Source organism: Mustela erminea, chromosome 10 (assembly GCF_009829155.1).
Source record: "Mustela erminea isolate mMusErm1 chromosome 10, mMusErm1.Pri, whole genome shotgun sequence".
In the NCBI taxonomy this organism is placed as follows: Eukaryota; Metazoa; Chordata; class Mammalia; order Carnivora; family Mustelidae; genus Mustela; species Mustela erminea.
In genome coordinates, this window is record NC_045623.1 from 107665214 (window position 1) to 107681022 (window position 15809).

At 63.2% G+C, this 15809-nt stretch overlaps 1 protein-coding gene across 6 annotated transcripts; it reads right to left on the reverse strand.

The window, feature by feature from the left end:
* Positions 1-85: 85 nt before the first annotated feature.
* CCDC27 (coiled-coil domain containing 27) lies at positions 86-14968 on the reverse strand. 6 transcript variants are annotated; one of them, XM_032302801.1, is made up of 14 exons: positions 14566-14603; positions 13289-13723; positions 12693-12828; positions 11505-11615; positions 10799-10956; positions 8505-8684; positions 7334-7417; positions 6902-7055; positions 6352-6482; positions 4281-4358; positions 3884-3970; positions 3000-3206; positions 1672-1776; positions 86-332 (listed from the first exon to the last, which is right to left on the reverse strand). In XM_032302801.1, the coding sequence occupies exons 2-14, from the start codon at positions 13475-13477 to the stop codon at positions 207-209; spliced, it is 1746 nt and encodes a 581-aa protein (XP_032158692.1). In that variant the 5' UTR covers positions 13478-13723; positions 14566-14603; the 3' UTR covers positions 86-206. The 6 variants fall into 6 exon arrangements, with proteins under 6 accessions (XP_032158692.1, XP_032158694.1, XP_032158690.1 ...); XM_032302803.1 differs by lacking the exon at positions 3000-3206 and adding an exon at positions 3758-3805; XM_032302799.1 differs by lacking the exons at positions 3000-3206; positions 14566-14603 and adding an exon at positions 14944-14968 and having other exon boundaries at positions 3758-3970; positions 6644-7055.
* Between the last annotated feature and the right edge of the window lie 841 nt (positions 14969-15809).

Here is a 15809-nt window from a genome sequence, read left to right on the forward strand (position 1 = left end):
GCTCAGTGGGGGGGTCTCCCCAGGAAGGGGGGCAATGTGTTTGTCCCCCAGGCCCCCATGAGTCCCCAGAGAAGGAAGAGCCGAGTCCATGGCCAAGGACAGAGTTTAATTCTAAAGCGAAAAGGCCAGGCCACACAGGGGTGGCCCTGAGCTGGGTCCCCAGGTCCGCTGGGCGGGCAGGCGGCGTCTGGGGGCCCGGGCTGCATCTACTTGGAGGTGGTCTTCTTGGACTTGTTCAGGGAGGACAGGGCCTCTGTCTGCTGCAGGGGAGGCACTCTGACGCCTTTCTGTTTGAGCTGATTGTAGTAGTCGGCTCTCTCAGAGATGATCCTCTGCAACAGAGATGAGCCCAAGGCTGCAGGGACCCTGCCTCTCCCCCACGAGGGCGGCCGGCCCGCAACAGTGGTGTGCACGGACCGTGGCTCTGTTCTCCAGCGGGGAGAGCTCTGGTCTGTAGTGTTTGCTAACTTCTGGGCTGGAAACACCCGCACCGGGGCTGAGCCCACGCCCGAGATGAAGCCACAGAATTCGGAGTTGGGAAGAGATGGCTGCCACAGGTGGGCGGGGGTCCCCTCTCCCCTGAAGCAGCGCCAGCTCCACTTACGTCCTCCAAGAATGTGGAGCCGCCCAGACCAAGAGAGCTCAGAGGCCATCGAGTCTGTCCCGCACACAGGGAGACGGCCGGCCCCTCCCTCACCTCTCCCGCTTTGGCGCATCACTGTTTGGTGTCCAGCAGGGGAAGGGCTTCTTTCCTGGCTACTGGGGGCTCCTGGGGGCTCCTCCCGTCGCTCGTTCCTTCCCTCACTCCACACCAAGCAACAGGAGCCGGGCGGCAGAGGCCTCGCCCCAGGTCGTCTTGCAGGTCCCCCCACCAGGCTGTTGCTACCCTACAGGGCCCTACCCCATGACACAGAGGAAGGAAATCAGGGCTCGCGGAAATGTGGGTGCTGGAAGGTCATAGGCACCTGCTGAGTGAGGCACAGGCCATGCCATGGGAGGCTCGGAGCACAGGGACAGAAGCGGCCCCTCAGGAGAATCCACGGGGCCCTGCGCAGAGCACGTGACAGTCGGGGGCTCTTCTCCCAGATCCCCGCCCCCAACGCCGTGCCCAGAAGGCAGACAGGCTCTCTCCCATGTGCAGAGGGTGGCTCTAGGGCTCAGCGAACCCAAGAGGCAGCCCACCGCTTGTCAGCCAAGGCCCGCGGAGGTGGGGGGCTTGCTCCTGCTAGCCCCAAAGCCTGCACTGTTTCTCCTACCGCCCTCCCACTGTGAGGCCTGTGCTTGGGGTCAGCGAGATGACAGCCTGAACCAAGGCCAGGGAGGGGGGGCCATGGCCGGGTCCTGCTGAGGTCCTAAGAAGCACCCTCCAACGAGGACAGAAGCTGGTGTGTGGGGGGGTGCTCCTGCTGCTGGCGAATCTCTAGGACCTCAGCAGCTTGGCCCCGTCCCCACAGCACCCCGGAGCTGAATGCTGAGAGCAGTCCAGCCTCACCAGAGGGTGATCTGGTCCCCTCTCCCCAAGCAGAGAGCAAGGATGATCCCGGGCTACGCAATGAATGGTGAAACAGCCAGGACAAGAATGGGGGTCCCCTCAGTCCCCAGCCACAGATCAGCAAGGGGCACCCTGGAGACAGCCTCAGGGACCAGGAGGCAGCCCAGTGCTGGGGATACCTGCAAAGCTTCTAGAATGTCATTGTCAGAGATCTCAGTAGCAAAAGACTTGGCCCCGGAGGTGCTGAAGGTGGCCTGGATGATCTTGTTTCTCAGTCTCTCAAGCTGTGAGCAAAGGCAAGGGGGGAGCCAGTCAAGCCCACCCCTGAGGGAAGCTTTCCAGACGGTAGATCTGTCCTCACTCTTCACAGCTTTAGGAAATGGAAGTGTTTGGAGGGGCCGCAGGTCCGCCTGTGAGCTAGAAGGTGCCCGATCAAAACCCAGACCCAGGGCACTGGGCACTCAGTCTTTAAGACTTTCTACTACCTTTTTTCTTTTTTAATTGAAGAAGTAAACCTGTACAAAAAAAAAAGAAAAAAACAGTACAAGGTCTCCAAAGCGTCCCCAGGCCATCCTGTCCCCAAGGGCACTGGCACGGCCCTTCCTGCCCCGGGGGGAGACTCTGTGGTGCCCCCAAGGAACACCCTGCCTGCAGATGAGCCCCTCACTGTTAGCAGCGGCCCTCCGTCGGTCGTCTGTCCTGTGGCCCTCCCACTGTCCTGCAAGCCCTTCCTCCTGCTCTCGGGAGGGTGAGACAGTTCGTGCTTGGGGTCAGTGAAAGAACCCTGTTTGCATTAGCCAGCCAGGAGCCAGGCGGTAACCAGGCGTTAACTAGGACAGAGGTAAAGCTGTCTAGTCTAGCTGCCGACAGCATCGTCGTGCGAGTGCCGTGTCCCAGCCCACCTCCTCCAATCTGTGCCCCAGAAGCACTCAGACAGGTCCCCCAAGTTCCTCGTGAACAGAAGCCCTGACAATGCAGAAGTGCCACGTGGGAGCCAGCCTCCAGGGAGCCTGCCCCGCCTCCATAGGGCTGAAGGCCAGTCCACTTTGCCCCGGGACAGCGTTGAAGTGACAGAGGGCGTGTTAGGAGCCCCTGGATCTTGGGTGGGGAGGGGGCTTCCTTTCTTTCCAGTGTGGATTGAGGCTAGCTCTGAGCATTTCCCTATGGGGTGTAGGGGTTACCGAGGGAATGGGGGCCTTGCCCCCTGTACTGGAAGGTGACTCCTGCTGGGCAGGGGTGACGGTCACCTGGGTGTCCAGCCACAGTGCCCCACGGCCCGGGCTGTCTCAGGCGTTACTCATGGGTCACGGCATGGCACCACTCCCTGCAGCCCCCAGACCTGCCCCATAAACTTTCTCAACACGGCCTTCCAGGCACTACCAGACTCCAGGGAGAACCAGAGGGGGCCACCACGGCTCATCCACACTCTGGCAGGGGGACCACCGGATGATCCCAAACAGTTTTAGGAGAGCGAGGGGGCCCTGGGTGATGCTGCCAAGCTACCCACCGGGAGGCTGGCCCCTGCGGGAGTGGGGCAATCACGCCCGCCACAGCAGGCACTGGAGGGGGAGGTGTCCCTGCAAAAACCTCCGGGCACAGGACTTTCTCTTTTCTGGTTTTTGGATTCTGGATCGGGTCGGCTCTTGGCTGATTTCCTTCCGGCCCGACGGCCCTGCGCCTCTGTCTGTGCTTCTGCTGGCCTGCAGCATGGGGGCTGCGACACGGGGTGGGGCTCTCCGCACGCCAGCGGCACCCCCGCGCAGCTCCAGGGGGCTGGAGGGTTCCTCGCCCCTCCAGCTGCAGGCTCTTGTGTGAGCAGCGAGGACGCTACGAACACCGGCTTCCCAGCACCGTCCGACGGGTCGGGAAGCTGCCCGGAGCCGCCCGGACCCACGCGCGCTCCCCGAGGACGACAAACAGACGGCGTTGCCCCGCGCGCCCGTCCCGGAGCGCTCCTTCCAGGCCGGCTACCCCAACCCTCGTGCCCCTCACGGCGCAAGCCGGACGCGGTCCGCCCGGCCTCGGGGCCCCCTCCCGCCACCCCGCAAGCTGTGCGAGCCCCAGCACCCCTTCGCGCTCCCTGCGGGAGTTCCCGGAGCGCCTCCCCCGTGCGGAGGCGGGGCTAGGAGGAGCAGCGCGCCGAGGCCCCGCCCTCCCCGCGCACGGCCCCGCCCACCCGGCGCGCGGTGGCCTCCCGCGGGGCGGGGCGGGGCGTGGCGGAGGGGCGTGGCGGGCGGAGGGGCGGGGCGGCGGGGCGGGGCCTACCCGGGACTGGGCGCTCTCCAGGGCCACGCGCGCCTGCTGCTCGGCCTGCTGGATCAGTTCGTTCTTGCTCAGCATCTCCTCCTGCAGCCACTTCCGTCTCTGCAGGTGGTTCTGGTTCTGGCTCACCTGCGCCTGCAGCTGGCTGACCTTGGCGTCGTACTCCGCGATGGCGCGCTCCTGCTTGTCCAGTTGGCTCTGCAGCTCCGACACTTGCTGCAGGGAGCCGGGGAGGGCCAGGGAGTTGGCCCCTCGGCCCAAACGGGTCGCCTGCGTCCCCGCCCGCCCCTTCCGAGAAAAGGCAGCCGACGGTCACGGACCCCCGGTCGGTCTGGAGCCAGCGACGGCGGAGGGGCTGCGGGAGCGCGCGCTTCCCGGCCCGGGGGGGCTGCCGCAGCCGGGCCCGACTCACTGCCAAGGGCTTTCCGGCTCGTCTTGCCGGCCCGCCGTCAGGACTGACGGCCAGAACAGCGACCGGGCTGTTCAACCACACCTGGCGGCCACCTGGCGGTCACCTGGCGGTCACCTGGCGGAGAAGAAGGTTGTGCTTCTCGATGATGCCCGTCATCTCTTTGAGCTTCTTGTCTTCCCTGAGGTTGGAGAACTGGAAGGCAGACGGGGGTTGGCTCAGGGGACTTGGGCGCAAGAGGACACAGAGCGCTCGCGTCCAGCTTTTCTCCCTGAGCCTCAGCTCGGTGAAAGCGGCGGGATTTCTGCCGGCCGGGGAGAGGGGAAGACAGCAAACACGTGGAGAGCTGGAGAGCAGGGCCTGGAAGGCCAGATCCTCAGCCAGCAGGGGCGGGAGTCGAAAACAAGCCCAGCTCACTCTTCTGGTCCCTAAATCTCAGAAATCCCAGTGCTTCTGGAACTGGAGTCTAATGTGGGGAGGATTGGTGAGACTTTTCCAGAAACTGAGAGCTGCCGACCGGTCCCTGCCCTCAGACGGCCGGGAGCCTGCACCATGGTCACGTATCAGGAGGCTGGATGTTGGGGGCACAGCAGAGGGTCTCTGGCTGCGGAGGTGCCAGGCTCAGGGGAGGGTGGACCCCCCAGGCTCCAGAGGGGGGATGCAGGTGCCAAATGTGGACGCCCATGCTGTCTTCCCATTTTGGCTCCCAGAACACCAGTAGCTAGGCCTTCTCATTCTAGGCAAGAAATTTCCAGGTTCCCAGAAGAACTAACAAGATGACCTTCAAACGGTCGGCCCACACGTGCCCATGTGTGTGAAGCACAAACTTACTACCATGTGCTCAGAGACCCCACTCAGCTCTGGCACGAGTGAGGCTCTCTCAGGAATGACAGACACCAAGACAGCGACGCAGGGCAATTGCAGGGGATTACAAAGGTTGGGGAGGTTGAGCCCAGCTATGGTGAGTGTTCCGTAAGGGATAGACAAGACACTGAATCGTGAAATGAAAGAAGGACATTCAGAGAACAGGGAGAGCTCAGAAGCCATCCGTGGGAGAAAGCAGAGCCCAGGAGTTGACTGGGTAAAGTGCCGGGAACATGGGCAGTAGAGCAGATGACCCGGAGATGGGGAGCAGGAGGGAGCAGACAGCAAGAGGAGGAGGTACAGGGGCCCGGGGACTCCAGGAGGAGGGTTCAAGAAACAAGACAGAGGGAAGAAAAAACAAAATAAACAATGTAAACTTCCAGAGAGGAGTTTCAGGACACCTGGGACAAAGACAGAGCCCCGCGGTTTTCTGTAGAGGCAGCAGCGGACCCAGACCGCAATCCCAGGCAAGCCAGAGTTGGGAACGTGCAGGGCTTCCCCCAGCAGCCCCTGCTGCGAGGGCGCACGGGCAGTGCCTTCACTGCGGATGCAAAATGCTCTCCCAGCTGCGGTTTGGTATCCCACCAAATTCTATTGATGTGTACAATAAGGACATTAGCAGAATATGTGCCCCCCAAGTTTACACACAATCATTCTTTCGTCAGAAGACTTGTGCAGGATGCGCTCCAGTGAAAACACAGGAGTAGATCAGAAAAGAAAAGAAACCTTAATCCTGCTCGGCAAAACCCGTATCTGAGTCCCAGATGGGCATCAGCGGCTGACAGCCCTACCCTGGGCACCCCATCGTGGTGGGACGGCACTGGCGGGAGGCTGACCTCCTTGTGCTGGGGGCCCCAGGAGGGGGAGGGAAGCACTAGACCGTGCGAGGCTGGAGAATATTCCAGGATGGACATTAGAAGCACGCCATCTGGAGACCTGCAAAGTGATTCCTAAGGAAGAATTGAGAGCAGTCGGCCCAGGGGGCTGGGCACACGAGAGGGGCCAGGATGGGACACGCCCCTGTTGGATGACAAACCCGTGAGATTATTTCACTTTTTAGGCTGTGCTCATGAATAACTTCGATAAAACAAAATGCTTAGCAAAGGTGGGGCTCGGAGGACCGGCATGTGCTTAACCCCGGGACCCGAGCATGCGGGGATGCTGGTGAGATGGCCAAGAGCCAAGCAGGCCAGGGAGGACAGTGCGGGCCAGTGGACAGTGCAGGGCCAGGGGGCATGTGTAACCCAGGACGGGCCGTCCCGGCTCAGGATGGCGGGGGTGGGTGGGGCTGCTGGTGCCCGCTGCGTGACGGGGGCACGGCCACCTTGTTGGACATGGCCTGTAGCTGTTCCTTCCGCTCCCGGAGCTCCTTCCGCAGGCTCTCATTCTCCGTGCTCAGCGTCTGCAGCCGGGCTTCCTGGAAATCCACTTGGCGTTGTAAAGATGCGATGGCCCCTGCGTGAGGCGTGGGGAGGAGGAGAGAGAGGGCCGGGGGCTGGGACGCCGAGACAGACGGGCTCCGCGGCCCCAGGCGGAGGACGGCTGCCTCCTGCCTGTGCCCCTCAGTCCCCTGGGCCTCCCTCCCTCCGGGGGCCCCCGGGCCCCCAGCGCCCCACCTGTTGCGAGCGAGTATCTGGTCCTGGTGATCTCCAGGTCTGCCTGGAACTCCTGGATCACCTGCTCGTACCCCTCCAGCTGGGCTATCAGCTCCTGCTCAAAAGCCTCCTCCAGGGAGCGGGAGCTCCGCCTGCACTGGTCCTCCTCCTCCTCCTTCTCCTCCAGCTCCAGCTCCAGCTCCTCCTCCTCCTCCTCCTCCTCCTCCTCCTCCTCCTCCACCACCTCCTCCTCCTCCTCCAGCTGCTCCTGCTCCTCACCCCCCTCCTTGGGTGCAGCCCCCTTCCTGCCTGCTGGGCCCTTCCCTTCCTCGTCCTCCGCTGCCTCTGCCTCCGCGCCTGCAGCCTCTTCCTCTTGGCCGCCAATGTTGTCCAGGTCCTTGCCTCGGCAGATCAGGGCAGACTCCGCCTGACACTGGGAGAGGGAGGGGGTCCTGGGCAGGAGTGCAGGGGCGAGGGAGCACACTGCCCACTGCCTCGACAGTCTCTGGAGACCACCACTGCCCGGCCTCCCTGGGGCAGGAGGGCTGGAGTCCCTTTTCTGGGAGCTGCCCCGCCACCCTGCATCTGGTTCCCCCAGGCGTGGTTGAGGCCGATGTTCGGAGCTGCAGGGAGCACACCAGCATCGCGCAGCAGCCCCGGACAGCTAGCCCGGGGCCCCGCCTGCCCGCCCAGGGTCCAGCCGGCCCGCACCTGCCTCCAGCGCTGCAGCAACTCCTCATCTCTGAAGAAGGTCTTCAGGATGCTCAGCCTCCCAGCGGGCTTTGGCACAGGGTCCTGGAAGAGTCCGCATGAGCCCCAGGGTTCCGAAGTGCGCCCTCAGCTCCCCCAGGTGACCTGCTGAGACCTGTCCTTCTGCAAGGAGACAGTAGCCTCTCCACATTGCCAGGGAAAGGGGGACCCGGTGTCTTCCTCCCAAGGGCACTGTCTTGTTGAGAAAGTGGGTGTTGACCTACAGATGGGCCCTGCCGGGGGGGTGGTGACCAGCCAAGGGGCAGCCCTGGGAACAGTGTGGTTTCTGGCTCTGCTGGGTCAGCCCGAGAGAACAGCCTTGCAGCAGCGGGCAGCCCTGCTTTGTTCCAAGAATGGAGGGCCAGCCTGCTATGGCCCCGCTGCCTGTCCCTGCCAGCCTGCTATGGCCCCGCTGCCTGTCCCTGCAGGCCCAGTGTGGGCTCACGCCTCTCTGACAGCCCCCAGAGGCCCGGAAACAGTGAAGGCAAGTGATGCTCCCAGGCCTCTTCAAACGCCTGCTACCTCTGCCCCCCGCCCCGTATGATGCCATCCGTGTGTGCGGCAGCTTTCTCGGGTGGCATCTTGGGGATTATGTGGTGATCTGAGGCCCCACCCCACCTCATGTGTGCCCCTGGCCTAATGCCAGGGTGTATCCCCAGGTATGAAGGAAATCAGGTTTTAGAAAGACCAGGTGACCGATTGCCCCCCACCCCCACCCCAGGACCTGCCTCATTCAGTCCTCTGCCCAGACCTGGGGAGGGGCAGCTCCCCTCTCCCTGCTTTATAGGCAAGGACCCTGAGCACCCGGCAGCCAGAACAGATGGGTGAATCCGGGCCACCATGCCCACAGGGACCATGGCTAAGCCAGGGCTGGAGACTTCAGCTGCTGGGGGCCTTTCGACCTCCAGGATCTCAGACGGGCCGGCCCTCATCTTACAGGTGCGGAAAGCGAGCCCAGAGAGCGGCATGACCTGTCCCAGGCGTGAGAGCAAGCTGGCAGCCTAGCACAGGGGTCTGAGCTCCCACGAGAACGTGGCAGCCTCCCGGGATGCTGGGGCCTTAGCCAGGGGCCTGTGGCCACCAGGACCTTCGGGCGACTGGGAGCAGAGCCTGCGGCTCGGCTGCTACTCACCCTCACGCGCCGGCACACAAATGTCTCCTGGCCCTCGCTTTTCAGGAGGCACTTCAGCTGCCTCTTCAAGGCCTCCCTCTCCTCCTGGAGGGCCAGGACCTCCTCCTCTTTCTTCCGCAGCCGCAGCTCCAGCTCGGACAGGCGCTTCACCTCCTCCCCCAGCGACAGCAGGCAGTGATCCTGGGCACAAAAGCACGGGCAGCCCCTGGATGCCGCACGGGCTCCCCAGACCCCCGGCCCTCTCTCGGCACCGGCACAGCCACATCTCCGAGCCCACAAAGAGCAGACCCTGACATCCCAGCCACTCCTGCCCACAGGCAGGGCCCAAATCCTCGCCGGGAGAGGCTCGAGCCACCTCCCGTTCAGGCCTGGGCCCCGGCCAGCCCCCAGTCGCAGCGGGGGACACCGTTCTTCCGCACGGCCCCGCACCGAGCCAGCAGCACCCTCTGAGAGCCACCTCCTGCGGCGGGTCAGGGAGCCAGACCCTCTGCCCCTCCCCCTTCTAATCTCATACTCTCAGCGGTGGAGACTGGGGTCTGACGTGTTGGGAGACAAGGACTCGCCATCAGCACTTTGAACAGAGAGCACAGAAAAGGAAGACCCTGGGGCCGGAGGTGGACACCACACCATCCCAGGAGGGAAAGGAAAGGAACTCGGAACTCCTCCAGATATCTGGGATTGAAGTGCGAGGCTCCTGGGAGGCCCGTGCATCAGAGAACCAGAAGGCGCAGAGGAAGAGAGAAAACGGCTCAAACAGAACGATAACGAACACGATCAAGAGTCAAGTCCACAGCTTCAAGATATCAACGCCGCGTATTGAGGCTGAGCTGTGGTGAGGACAGACTCACAGCCGCCCACGCGTGGGCCAGGGCAGGCAAGGAGACCAGGCCTGGGCATCCACCGGAGGGATCCGGGAACGAGCTGCGGCAGAAGGGAGGGGGCAGCAAGGTCAGGGGCGCAGAGGCCCAGGCGGAGGCGGGAGGGGGAAGGGGCAGGTGTGGCCGGACCGCGGGGACCTCACGGGTGCACGGGATCATGTACACGACTAAGCTAAAATAGCTTGGCAGAAAGCACACTCCTTCCCCCGGGGCCATGGTGATCCAGACCCATGCACCTGCCTCGCGGCAGACCGCTGAGCGGACATCGGCCCAGCTGCGGGTGGTTGTCTTGCAACCAGGGGAGACGCGCTCCCTCTGCCGGCTCAGACCAGGTGGAGACAGAGAAAGAGAACCCTAAGGACAGCTTCCAAGCTCCTGGAGGCAGCCAAGCCTGAAGCCCCTCCGCGGCCCTCCCACGAGGGGGCGTTCTCCTTCCCGCGGTTTGCCAAGAACTTCGGTCGACAGAGACCTGCGTGTCTCCGCCTCACTCTAGCCTCGGGCGTTCCCGAAAGCAGTCTCAGGATACGGCACTTCTGAAACGGCGACGTCTGTCAGAAGATGCAGAGCGTCAGGAGTAAAGGTGGCATTAGGCCGGCGGAGCCACGCCTGGGCGTCGCGCACCCACCGTTGGCCCCAAATGGCGCGGCGCTCGCTTGCGCCCGTCATTCTCTCCCCTGACCCCCGCAGCCAGGAGCGGGTCTGAAGAGACCGTCGGGCACAGGCTCCGGCGAATCCATCTGAAAGTTTACATGAAGCAGACGCATTACTTGAAAAACATGGCTTATCTACACTGAAGCAAGAGGGAGGGGGAAGCCTGAGTCTCTTCCAAGGAAGCGAATCTGAGTCGGCAGCCCCGGCCCGTGGGGGCCTCAGGGCCGCATGCCTCCCCTCACACAGACTCTTCCAGAGAACAGCAGGAAGGAGACGGCGCCTTCCCACGCCCACGTCTTGACTGCTCGCTTTAAGGCCACAGCGACTCTGACACCGAAGGGGGACCGGCGGGCCGGGCTGTCGCCAACAGTGACGCCGAGTGTGATATCACGGCCGGTGACCTCGCAGGCGGGCCTCTGCTCATGGAGCCCATCACTACTCTTTCCAAGAATATATCCTCTTCAGTGGAAATGGTGGGTCAGAGGTATGGATGGTGACGTCATGAGACGTGCGGCCCCTGCTCGCCGGCGGGGACAAGACCCCACCGGCTCGGCCTGCCAGAAGGCCCGAAGGTCTGGAAAAGAGCCGAGTCGTGGGAACCTAAGGAGGGTCCTGGGGGTCCTTTTCGGCCGCGTCTGGGGACCTGCTTGGACAGCTAAGCAGACACCTGAACAAGAGGGCTGGCCGGGCCTCCTCTCAAGCCGGACACGCCGCTGGGGCACCAGGGTCGCGCTGCCGCTCAGGGCTCTGTGCCCGCGGCCGTACCTTCTCGTGGATGACCGAGATGTACCAGGGTAGCCGCCTCTTTGGGTAACTCCGCGCCAGGACAGGGCTGCTGGGCACCGGGCTCATGGTCTGGGATTCGCTCCTCTTCCGCAAGTAGTTGAACTCACAGGCACTCTTACTAAAGGGAAGGAGGTACCCTGTGGAGAAGCCATGGGTGTCAGACTCTTTGCGGGCTGAGCTGCCCTGGAGCCTTCCACGGGGGTGTCCTCCTCGCAAGACCCCGAAAGGAAACCCTTCACTGCCCAGCTGGGCTCCTCCACACCTCCTCCTGCTGGCCGTCTACGTCCGTCCCTCCCCATCTGTCCCTGTGTGTGTTGGAGAAAGGGAGGGAGATGGTCAAAACAGCCCTTGGAGACCCCCAGAGGGTAGGAGCCAGGACACCGGGGGTCACGCTCATGGCCTGGACATTTGTGTTTCCTCGCATTCAGACCTCTGTGTGCGGAGATCATCTTTGGATAGACCGAAGCAAGCCCATTTGTGTGTGGGAACAGCACGTTCTACTCGCGGAGGGACGCATCCTCTGTAAGGGCCGTAGGGTCGGGCAGGGGGTCCTGGGAAGGGAGTCCCATGCGGGCATGATCAGGGAGCCCCGGGGGGAGCAGCGGCCCTGGCAGGTGCAGGCCGAGGCCTCAGAGCTTGTGTGCCAAGGAGAGGACCCCGGGGCCATGCTCATCCCGGCTCTCACCGTCCACCTTCGTGTCCGAGGCCCACTGGCTGCAGGACGGGTCCTGGGTCACCTTCCAGGAATCAGAGCCCGTGCACAACTCCTCAGCCACCTGGGCCGAGGTGGCTGAGCCTGCAGAGGGTTAGAAACACCTGCTGAGGACAGGGAAGGCCACATCTTCCCAAGAACTCCCGGGCAGGGAAGACGGTTTCCTTTCTTTTTAAACTTCAAGTGGGATTAAAGGTGACTTTTCTCCGTGGATGTACGGGATTGAACCCTGCGACTAAGTGGAACCACGGCTCTGTCCTCCTGCCTGCCATTTCTGTGCCCACCGGGAACAGCCCAGGTGCGACTTAATCTCTGCAAACTCGTGGTCCTCCTGGAAGGTCCTGGAAGAGCCCGAGTGCCCTTCTGAAACATGGCTCGGCCCCAAAGTCTCCAGAAGGCCCTTCGACCCAGAGGGGCAGACCCCATCTCTCCCCAGCCATCAGGAATCACGCCAGTGGCGGGGGCCCCGTGGACTGCGTGTAAGACACAATGTGGCCCCTCGGCCCATCCCAACGCTGCCAGAATTCATGGACCGGGAATACTGGCTGCTCTCTGAAGTTCCAGCCCTGAGAAAGGGGGGCTCAGGGCCTGCACAGGTCAGGGCTCCTGCTTCTGACATGAGCAAGGCCCCCATCGCTAGCCACAGGCGCTGAGCCTCCATGTCCCTGTCCCTGAGGACAAGGCCATGTGTGGGGACGTGGACCAGTGCAGGCCCAGGAACTGGGAGGCGTGGGACACTGCCCGGCCTGGCCACTGTCCCCTGTGACCTCTGAGTGCCTGGCTGCTCTCAAAGCCTCCTGCTCTCCCAGGTCGGAACGACGTGAGGTCACCCCAGACGGTGGCTGGGCCCCTTACCAGGGTTTGTTCCTATCTTTGGCCTCAGGACCTCTTTCCTGCAGCTTCTGGAATTTTGAAGCTCCTCCCTCTCCCCTGCTCCCAATCCTACTGAGTCTGGTGAAAGAGACAAGAGGAAAGCAAGAAGCCTTTCCTTCCCCCACCCCTGCCGCCGGCCGTGGGCGTGCTGCGGCTGCTGCTTCTGCGCGCACAGGGAGTTCCCACCACTCCCAGTCAGCTCCGGCTGACCGGGGTCGGGAAGGTCAGCCCGCTCCTCCTGGGAGGGAGGTCGTTTCCACACGGGGCCCCCTCGTGGGCGGCTCTCACCGTAATGAGACATGGACGTGGCCTTGGTGCTGAACTGAGGGCAGCCAGGGCGCTCGAGGAACGCCTTTCTCAGCTCATTCAGTTTGGCCGTGAAGCTGGTGTCCTCGGGGCTGGGGGCTTGCTTGTACTCGCCCTGCTGGAGTGGGGACAGCAAGACCCTGGAAGCCATGTGCACCGACCACAGCCCTCGGCCCCCGTCCCCAGGAACCGCAGACTTCAGGACAGGCACACGCTCCCACTGGAGAAACTGCCGGCATCCATCTGGGGCCCGACTCTTGTCTGCCTGAGCCCACGGTGGACTCGGGAGCCGGCCAGCTGTTCTGTCCCGTCCTCCTCCTCTCCTCCCCCTTCTTGGCTCTTTTTCGAGCCGCCCCACCCCCGAAGGCTTAGGGCGGAAGGCCACCTTCTCTCCCAGGCTTCCGGGCTGCCAGTTCTTTGCACGGCCGGAATCAGCCCATCTTTGTCCATCATCAAAGCCTACTCGGAAAACTGTGTGAGGCGCCCAGGCCCTGAGGTCTTCCGTCAAGGGCGAGAAGCAGGCCAGCCCCGCATTAGCTGTGCCGTGGCCCGGCTGTCGCCCTTCCCAGACCCCGCACCTTCTTCCTGTAGAAGCGGCTGATGGCCTGAGCCGACTTGCTGAGGGACTGCTGTCTCCGGCGGAGCTTCCACTCCGGGACCAGGTTGTCCCGGCTGGCCATGCACTGGAGCAGCATCAGGCCCTTCTCCATCAGGTTGGGCACCGTGCTCTGCTTCTCGGGAGGGCTGGCTCTGCCGACCGGCAACATCCTTGGGGCAGGGCGGGAGGAACGGGGGTGTCTTGCACGGATAGCCCCTGTGCGCCTCTCTGCCTAGAGCAAGGTGTCGAGGGGAGCAGGGGCTTGAGCGTGGACCTGCTGCCCGGCACAGCCCTGGACACGACCAACTTCGGAAGCTCTACGTCCTGTGGGATCCTGGGAGCGCGTGTGGCATCACAGATGTCTCCATAGCAACCACACGGGTCATCCGACTTAACTTGCTGGGACCTGTCCTCACTGGGAAGAAAGGCGTATCTCTCAGCCTTTCAGCCGTGCGAGGGGCTGCTTCCCTCTGGGGCAGTGCGCAGCCCACACCTGCACCACTGGCTCCCCTCGGGGTCAGCTGTCCACGTCTCGGGACTTGTGTCTTCTAAGTACTCCACCTCGTTTCTCCACCCGTATCCCTGATGCAACGGTCACCGCTCGACTCTGTCACCTTTCCCTTGCAGTGATCTCCCCGCGAGTTTTGTGTGACACACTTTTTTTTTTTTTTAAAGATTTTATTTATTTATCAGAGAGAGAGAGGGAGCGCGAGCGAGCACAGGCAGACAGAGTGGCAGGCAGAGGCAGAGGGAGAAGCAGGCTCCCTGCCGAGCAAGGAGCCTGATGTGGGACTCGATCCCAGGACGCTGGGATCATGACCTGAGCCGAAGGCAGCTGCTTAACCAACTCAGCCACCCAGGCGTCCGGTGTGACACACTCTTAATTTACGTTCACTCCCTCTACCTCTGTCCCCGCCTGTGCCCAGCAGCCGGCCCACTCCCTCCCCTGCACGTCCCCTTGTCCCAACGCTGGGCTCGGGTGTCACCGCCGGAACAAGGAGCGTGCTAGGCACCCGGGATTGAGTGAGGTTAGAGGTGGTCCCCTGGGCTCCTGGGGAAGACCCCTGGCACGGGCACCACTGTCCTCACCCCCTCAGTCTGACCTTCTGCACCCCCACACTGCGGAGTCCTTGACAACAGCACCTGTGCAACCCACTGTGTCCCGCCAAACGTCGGTGAATTTGCTAGCCTGCGGTGACATGCGCCTGGTACTCCGTGTGGACGTGGCTCCGGGCATCTGCCCACAGTCCTCCTTACCTGTACGGTGCACACGCACGTGTGTGCGAACATCTCCCCTGTGCACACAGTCCCACAGGAAGCCCAGCCCGTCTCAGCTGTGAAAGCACATTTGGTGATGATGGGATCCGGGGCAGGGAGGTCGCAAGGCGGCTGGAGCCCGGCGGCCGGAGGTCAGACCCCAGCGCCGACATATTAGGACCTGCACGTCCCTGTCTAGCCCCCCACTCCTCTGTGCCAGCTTACTCATCTCTGCAGTGGGGGTGCGAGTGGTACCCATCTCCTAGAGTCGCTGTGCGGATTTACTTGGGAAACAGAGAGAGAGAGAGAGAGAGAGGTGTAGGGGCACCTGGTCAGTAGAGGCCCGACGCCGGCTGCGCTCACCACTGCGGTCCTCACCCTCCTTCCGCGTCACCTCGTCCCTGTCTGGGTGACCGGGAGCACCCGGCGGCTGAGGCTGCGAACCACGGGGGCGACGGGTGAGAACGCACCGTGCCGGCTCCTGCTTCACCGGTGCGCGTCGCCGGCAATCTGGATCCCGTGGAAGCCATAAAGCAAATTCCCGCTGCCTTTGCCTGCCTTCCTGTCGTTTCGACGCCCCTGGTTCCTCGCTGAGTTCTCCCTTACGGAGCGTCTGCCAGGCGCCAGGCACTGCCCGAGGCCCCAAGGGCACCACGGAGGCGCCCAGATGGCCCGCGTGGCGCTGTGACCCAGGCTTCTCTGGACCACAGGGCCTGTCCTCGCAGGGCCGCTGCTGGCGGGATTCCGGAGCAACTGCTCTGACCTGGCTTAGACGCGTAGGGAAGACTGTTCCAGGACTGCAGCAGGGGCAGAGACGGAAACTCAACGCTGAATACGGTGGGGGGCGGGGGCTTCAGCCCAGGAGCAGCAGGAGAGGTCGCCGGTGGAGATTGCTAAGAGGGGACCGCAGGGGCGGGGGGAGTCTCACTCAGGACAGGCTGAGCGCTCAGACGGAGGGCCTGGCACTGGGGCGCGCGCAAGAGGCACTTGGTCACTGTCAGGGCTCCAGGGACTCTCTGGACACGGGTCTAGGATTCTTGCTGGAACCCGGCTTGGCAAGAGTGGAGGGGGGAGGGGAGGCCTCTTCCCCACCCTGGCTTCTTCTTGGCACGGGTCCTCTCTGCATGTGCCTCTGTGTCCAAACTTCCCCTTTGCATGAGGACGCCAGTCGTCCTGGATGAGGGGTCCCCCTACTCCCGTAAACCTCATCCTAACTCAACCAATTCCATCTGCAATGACCCTGC